This window comes from Passer montanus, unplaced genomic scaffold (genome assembly GCF_014805655.1).
Source record: "Passer montanus isolate IOZ18808 unplaced genomic scaffold, ASM1480565v1 scaffold53, whole genome shotgun sequence".
Classification (NCBI taxonomy): domain Eukaryota; kingdom Metazoa; phylum Chordata; class Aves; order Passeriformes; family Passeridae; genus Passer; species Passer montanus.
This window is the reverse complement of record NW_024370263.1, coordinates 6,155,731-6,162,802: the sequence shown is the minus strand read 5'-3', so window position 1 is coordinate 6,162,802 and position 7,072 is coordinate 6,155,731. Positions and strand designations below refer to the sequence as shown.

General features: G+C 45.2%; 1 protein-coding gene across 2 annotated transcripts; it reads right to left on the bottom strand.

Moving 5' to 3' along the window:
* Positions 1 to 520: 520 nt before the first annotated feature.
* Positions 521 to 7,072, bottom strand: DENR (density regulated re-initiation and release factor). Of its 2 annotated transcripts, XM_039724594.1 has the most exons (9): positions 6,940 to 7,072; positions 6,171 to 6,242; positions 5,729 to 5,843; positions 5,002 to 5,021; positions 4,801 to 4,885; positions 4,125 to 4,214; positions 2,081 to 2,197; positions 1,466 to 1,605; positions 521 to 816 (listed from the first exon to the last, which is right to left on the bottom strand). In XM_039724594.1, exons 2-9 carry the CDS (start codon positions 6,177 to 6,179, stop codon positions 772 to 774), a joined length of 621 nt encoding a protein of 206 aa, XP_039580528.1. In that variant the 5' UTR covers positions 6,180 to 6,242; positions 6,940 to 7,072; the 3' UTR covers positions 521 to 771. The 2 variants fall into 2 exon arrangements, with proteins under 2 accessions (XP_039580528.1, XP_039580529.1); XM_039724595.1 differs by lacking the exon at positions 6,171 to 6,242 and having other exon boundaries at positions 6,940 to 7,066.

Genomic DNA, 7,072 nt, shown 5'->3' with positions numbered 1-7,072 from the left:
CCAAATCGATGCTCGAGGCTGTTTGTGGGAGCACAGACAGCAGAGCTGGCACCCCACCCAGTAACCTGGCCTGGGGAATAGTGCTCACTATTAATTCGAGTTTATTACTACCATGCTTGAATGAGCAGCAGGTTAAAAGCTGAAAGCCAATACAATTGCCTCACCTAGAAGCCCAGCAGGGTAGGGAGATCTTTGGAATTATGAAAATAGGATAAATTTCTAAGTCATATTCACACATTTCTCAGTGTTTCCACTTAATAAAATAATTCAGTCGGCAGGGATGTAGTATGACCACTTCAGGATTCACTGTTAACAAACCTTTAGAATGTTTGTTACATTCTGATTTCTAAAATTCTCTCCAAGTGAATGAGAGGTAAAAGTGTCTACATCAGCCACGTGCCTTATTCAGTTAAGCTCAGCAGAAAGCATAACAGGAGAAAAACAAACTTTTAATGCCTTGAATTCTTATTTTCCCATAAGATAGACAGAAGAAAGTAGATGTAAAAAACCTCAGAAACTATTCAGTGAGGAACAGTAATTTTATTTAAATCTACTTCATGCTTAAGCATGGTAGAACCCCAATTTAACTTTGGCAAATATCACAAAAAAACCCCAAAAACAAAAAAGAAAACCAAGCAGCCTATACAGAACAGTGAGAATGCCAAGGATATGGGTTCTCCACAGTTTCACTGCAGAGCAAATGGATTTAGAAGCCTCACTTTTGCTATATCATTTATAACCATATAATTAAATAAAGGTAGCCCTCCACCATCACTTCTTGACTTCTCCAAGATCTTCAATGCTGTCATCATCCACCTAGGGAGAAAAAGCCAAAACACAGCAAATTAAGTGTTTTCTTTTTACATGCCTCCTTCAGTGTGCACCCCTGTAAAAGCAGTGAGGGGTGGGAGAGGTGAACAGCCCCATTCCAGATCCCCTGCTGCAAATCCCAGCTGAGTGACACGTGCTCACAGGACACAGCTGAGCCTGCAGGGCTGGGAATAAAGACAGCCCTGTGGAGTTAAACCATAAAGAATTCCACTTGGGAAATGCCAGGACAAGGGAGAGTCAGAGAAAGCCCTTGCAATTGCAGCTCACAGCTTTAAATTTCAGTCCAACCCACACTGGCTGATCTCTTCTGAAGCACAAATGTGTGGGGCTTGGGGCTTTTTTGTTTGTTTTAATTTTGCAGTATTTTATGAGGTGTTGAAAAATAGGATGGCAATGTAAGAATACTTAGACACTCACTGTTAAGAAATGGTCACAAAGAAGGCACAGATATTTGACAGCTGCATTTATTCTGACATGCCTCCCTCACTGTGGGGTGGGAATGCAACAACTGCTCTTTTATTTTTGTGCAGCAATCTGTGCTGCCAAAGATGAACCCCTTTTCCAAAATCATTGGTAAATCACAGGCTAGTGTGGAAAAGTGTGTGTCTTCCTGAGAGAAAGAAAGGTTGATTACCTCAGGCCACTTCTCCTGGATTACATCAATAATGTCATCTGTGAAGTCCCCCTGAATGATGATTTCATCCTCTCCTGTTACTGAGGCACCGCAGGAAAATTTCTGAGCAAAAAACCTTTGTGCTTCCTTAAGATCAATTTCTGCCCAGGGGAAAATGAACAATTTAAGTACAGTTGTTGTCATAAAAGTATTTTCTCAAGAATTAAGCCAAATCTTTGTTTTAACTTGAAAAAGTGTGGCACTTCACAGTTTTTGCTAGAGTTTCCACTGAAAGCCAAGTCTGTTGTTTACACCCAAAACATGTGACTCTACAGATCTACAAATGCTTCAAGGTAGAAATTGCTGAATGTTCTCTACATATTCTGATGAGGTGAGCCTGCACCCTGTTTTAAAAAAAACCCTATAACCCTCTTTGTCTCAAAAATCATGGCACTAAGTACCTAATAATTTATCCCTGTGGAAGTCAGTGTACTTTTGACATGCTTTGGAACTGCTAAAAGCACCTTGGGACTTCCATCTCACAGCTGGAAGCAGATTCCCCAGTGGAATACAACCAGAAGAAATATCATGAGGTTAAAGACAGGCACATCCAATACCAGGAGAACCCAAACTCACCAAATGTGGCAAGGCCACACACTCTTGTGACATATTTTTTCTTTGCTCTGGGAATTTTAGCTATCGTAACTTTCTGTGGTACAGTCTTCTTCTTCTGTTTTATCTGACCTCTTCCACCTTGAAACAGAGCATAAGGTTACATGATTAATTAAATTATGTCATGTTCATCAAAGAAAAAAGCATACATTTACTATGATTTAAGAGAGATCCCACATTATCAAAGTGCAGTATTATGGGAAATAACAATATATACACATGTGAAATGTGCATTCAAGCACAGGTTGCACAGCAGACCCCCACTACAATCAGCAAAAACAGGCTTTTCCCCACACTTTACCAATCACTGTGTTTGGTCTACATTTACATAATTCTAGAAATAAATTTTTCTTTGGTATTTTCCACAGCTGTTTTAACATCCTCACGGTTTGTGTCTGAGGCAAAGCAAGCTGCTCATGCCCATTTCCTGAGGCCACAAGGTCTTGCTTGCCCCAGGCTGCTGGGTTAAACAGCAGATCAAGTTCTGGACACCTGGGCACAACCCCAGTGGAGCAGACAGGGAAATGTGATCCAGCAGCCAACCCCACAGCTGTGAGAGCACCCCAATCCCACACCTTTTAACACTTTCCCCCTGCCTGTTCCTAGGCCAGCCTCTGGGAGCACTCCCCATTTCAGGCACTTCTGAGTCACAGTAAAGCATGCAAGAGATACATTCCACTCATTAGGATTCTTCAAGGCAGATTAAGATCTCAGCTAACTTCGTGTACAGTCACCATGTTATTCCAGGGTAAGCAAAGTTTCATGTTTCTGAGCCTTCTCAGCATGAAAACCTAAAGAATTTATGACAAGTAAACCAACCCCTGGGACTGTTTCTGTTTCTAACACGTAGTTCTTCTTCCAATTCTGTTTTATTATGAACTGCTGTCTGATAATTTTTAGACAGTAAATTTCTGCCTTAAATTTCCTTCAGTGAGTTTCAGCAATGTCTCATGAAGTTTGTGCTTGTTTTCCCTCATACTCTTATGGTCACTCTTACACCATCCTACTTAACACCATGCTGTAAGTTTTCATGAAACTTTAGATTCTAGGAGAAAAATCACCAAATATTTTAAACACTTATTTTAGAACCAAAATACCAGACTGAAAACTAATCACACCCACCCCTCACAACAAGTTAATGTTGAAATAAAATGTCCTGACATCTCTGGGAAAAGCATGCAAGTTACAGAACATGAATTACTGTTGTCACTAGACACTGCCTGCTGAGAAGGTAAATTAAACTGGTTACCAAGACACCAAAAATAAAACAAAAATATATGTGGCATAAAATATGAAACTTACTGGGTATTAACCATAATTTCTGGAGCATTACACACAACTGACACTGCACAGGCAAATGCATAGTAACAGCTCCAGAACTCTGATTTATGGTGGAAAGCATGTTAATTAATTCAGCAGGAAGAGCTCCAACGATCAAAGATAAAAGTGTGTTTAAATTGTTCCACATAACTTTATACCTCCCAAAGTTGGGTTTTGAGAACGTTTTTCATTAGCACTGCTGGGAGGAGACACAGCTGCTAATGGAGACACAGGTAACAGATTTTAAAGCACAAAACCAAATCCTGTTCTGTGAATGCAGAGAGGTGGAAGGAACAAAGGCAAAGCAGAGTCATGAGGCACTAACAGAGGGAAGCAGCCTTTGTTCCACTCTGCAAGCAGCCCAGAACGTGCTGCCCAACAGGGCACAGCATTCCAGGAGAAATGCCAGCTGATTCCAGCTTAGGAGCTGCTCCCTGGCTGAGTGTGACAGTGGTGACAGGAACACTGGGGCCCAGGATGCAGGTCACCCCTCCCTGCCTGTCCCTCCCATCCAGCATTTCCATTGGCACACACCACAGGGAGGAAGATATTCCCTATACATTCCCTACATTCCAGAGCTAGCCACCAAAATGCAAGGAATTTGTGCCCTGCTCCAGGCCAGCAGGTGAGAAAGGGATGTCCCAAACTACTTTGAAATCAGGACCACAATCAACTATTTAGACCTTGCCTCTCTTTTGCTTCTTCTTCTCCTCTTCTTCTCCTCCTCCCACATTTCCTTGGCCTTCTCCAACCCCAGCTTCCTGTTTAGGTGAATTTTCTTAAATGCAGCAGAACAGAATGAGGGGAAAAAAAGAAGAAAATTAGTGATCAAACACTCACAGCCTTACAGGAACAGGAAGTAAGTAAAGTGATATTTTGCTAAATCAATAAACTATACTTAAGTGCAGCAGCCTTTTGACTGGTGCATGTTACATCTTCATTACAGTATTTATGCAAATTTGTTTCCAAAAAAGCCTCTTGCACAGAGAGACAGAAATTAATGATAATGTTAATATTGAAATTCCAAATGCAAACAAATAAGTTTCCCATTATTAATGGCCTATCCTCCAGCCATCCACTGGAAACTGGAAAGACATAAAATCCAATAAACTAACTCTGATGGGAAACAAGTGCATGGATGACTGTTTATGGCAGGAAATTAGGAAAGCTCAAATACTATTAATGAAACTACAAATTGATTATTTAGTGTTTTCTGACATTATAAAACCCATTTCACAGCATCCAAAGCATTAACTTTCACATGACACAGCAGGAAAAGGAAAGAGATAAGAACTGGACAAGCCCAGATATTTCCAAGTATGTCCAAGGACACATATCAGCTAGAAAACAGAAAAGACTCTTACCTACTGTAAGTTTTGCAAACTCATCTGGAAAATTCTTTTCTAACCATTGTCTGCATTTAGTCACATCAGGCATGTATTCACAGTACTAGGGAAGAGCCACATGAATGTTGTTAGTGGAGGAATGACAAAATGCATCACAAATACACCAAAACAGGGTGTAATAGGACAGAAAAAAATGTAGACAATAAAAAATTAACTCACCTCTGTTGGCAACGAACAGACTGGAGAAAGAAGGGGAAAAAAAAAGAACTGATTACAAAAGGAATTTTTTACTTTTTACTTACAGACTTAGTAATTAAATTCCAAATGGTGTTTCAAAGTCAGGGATGAGTTCTTACATAACTTCTGGTTATAACCACACAGTGACTCAAAAACATTTCTTTATTGTTGCCACTCCACATTTTAATTCCTCTCTCATTAGACCTGTGCTCACACGCTCTGCATTAGGGTAAAACCATCACAGCAAGAGCTGCCAGTCACTGAGGGAAGGGGAGGAGAAGCCCAAGGTTGGGAAAAGCTACAGAACAAAACATAACTTTTTTCTGAGGCAAGAGAGACACTGAACAAAGCACCAGGTGGTTCGGTCAGCTTTCCCTTCTCCAAGAGCTGCCAGTGTCCCAAAGAGGGGACAGCCAAACCACCTGTGCAGACTTCCACACACAGCAGGGCTGCTTCCTACTGCATTCCTGAAGCAAAATGACATTCCTGTCTAAAAACACACCTGTAAGACAACTCACTCCCCTTAAAATTTCACCCACATAACTACAAGCAGAACGAGTACAGAACACCTCCAACTCAGCACAGCAGTGTCATATACTCCATTTCTTGCTGTCATACTAATGCCCAGAGGCCTTTCCTGTGCTGACGGCCTCAGTGGCTCGCTGCAGGAAGAGGCGGTGCTGCCCAGCCAGCAATGCCCAGGACTTGCCTCCGCAGTAGAGCACCCGCAGCGGGTAATCGGCGTCGGGCCGGGCGCCGCTCCTGCCGTCCCCTCTGCAGTCAGGGAGCAGGGGCTCCACCACGTCCGTGGCCATGGCACCGGCCTGAGGGGCACAGCGGGACGGATCAGCGCCGGGGCTGGGCTTCACCCACTCACAGCCCTCCCTCCTCAGGAATCCCAGAGGAAACAGGGGCAAGCGGCAACAGAGGGAGGAAAACGGGAGCCAAAAATAATGAAAACATGGAGGAAACACACCACGAAGGGCACCAAGCGGTATTGGAATTCTAGCACGTAAGGGGAAAGAAGCCAAAGTGCCACAAAATCTTTCAGAAACCCACATGGAATTAGAGAATGCACTGGGTTAAGGACAATGTGAAGTATCATGTTAATTCAGTGGCACACAAACAGTGGGGGCACTGGGGGCAGGTACCTCTTGCATATTAGCAAAGGAAAGGGGTCATTAAAATCAGGGCCTGAAGAGTCACAATCTGATCCAAGAACACTGGGGGGAAGAAAAAAAAAAGACCAGCATAAAAAAAAGAAAGCAAACTCAAGCCACTAATGGATTTAATAGTGATTTACACACGTTTTCAAGCAAGGGACTTAGAAGACAGGAGTCAACAAGGAAAGAGTTCGGAACACACAAGAAATCCCCCAGGACGGTGGGAACAAACAGGACACGTGTGAGGGAGGTTTGGATGTTGTACAGGGCTGTGCTGAGCAGCGAGGAGCGCTGAGGGGAGACCCCCGAGGGGATGGGCTCAGGGCAGGGCAGATGGCACCGGGAGGGTGAGGCTGCTCCTGAGGAGACCCCAGAGACCCGGGGGTGCTCGGTGCTCAGGGGGAAAAGCGAGGGCGGGTGAGGGAAGGGTGCCGGGACACGGGGCACGGCGGGGATCACGGGCACGGTGGGATGAGGGGAAAGGCTGGGACACCGGGTATGGTGGGCTGAGGGGAAGGGTGCCGGGACACCGGGTATGGTGGGGATCAGGGACACGGTGGGGATCAGGGACACGGTGAGCTGAGGGGAAGGGTGCCGGGACACCGGGCACGGCGGGGATCAGGGACACGGTGGGCTGAGGGAAAGGGTGCCGGGACACCGGGCACGGCGGGATGGCGGAGCGGGGGCGATTCGTGAGGGCAGAACCGAGGGGATGAGGGAGCTGAGGGCACGGGGAAGAGCCGGGGGGATGCGGTACCTGAGGAGGGGCGGGCTCGCAGGGCGGGGCGGTGCCGGCGGTACGGAGGGCGCCGGGAGGATGCTCGCTACACGCACCGGGGGGATCCCTGCGAGGGGCGGCGGCGGCGCGGCCCGGGAGGAGCGGGAGCGGG

Coding starts and splice junctions, on each gene's coding strand:
- DENR (XM_039724594.1), bottom strand. Junction 4,886..5,001: donor TCTGTTCGTTGCCAACAGAG/GTGAGTTAATTT, acceptor GCTCTTCCCTAG/TACTGTGAATACATGCCTGA. Junction 2,198..4,124: donor GAAGAAGAAGCAAAAGAGAG/GCAAGGTCTAAA, acceptor CTCTGTTTCAAG/GTGGAAGAGGTCAGATAAAA.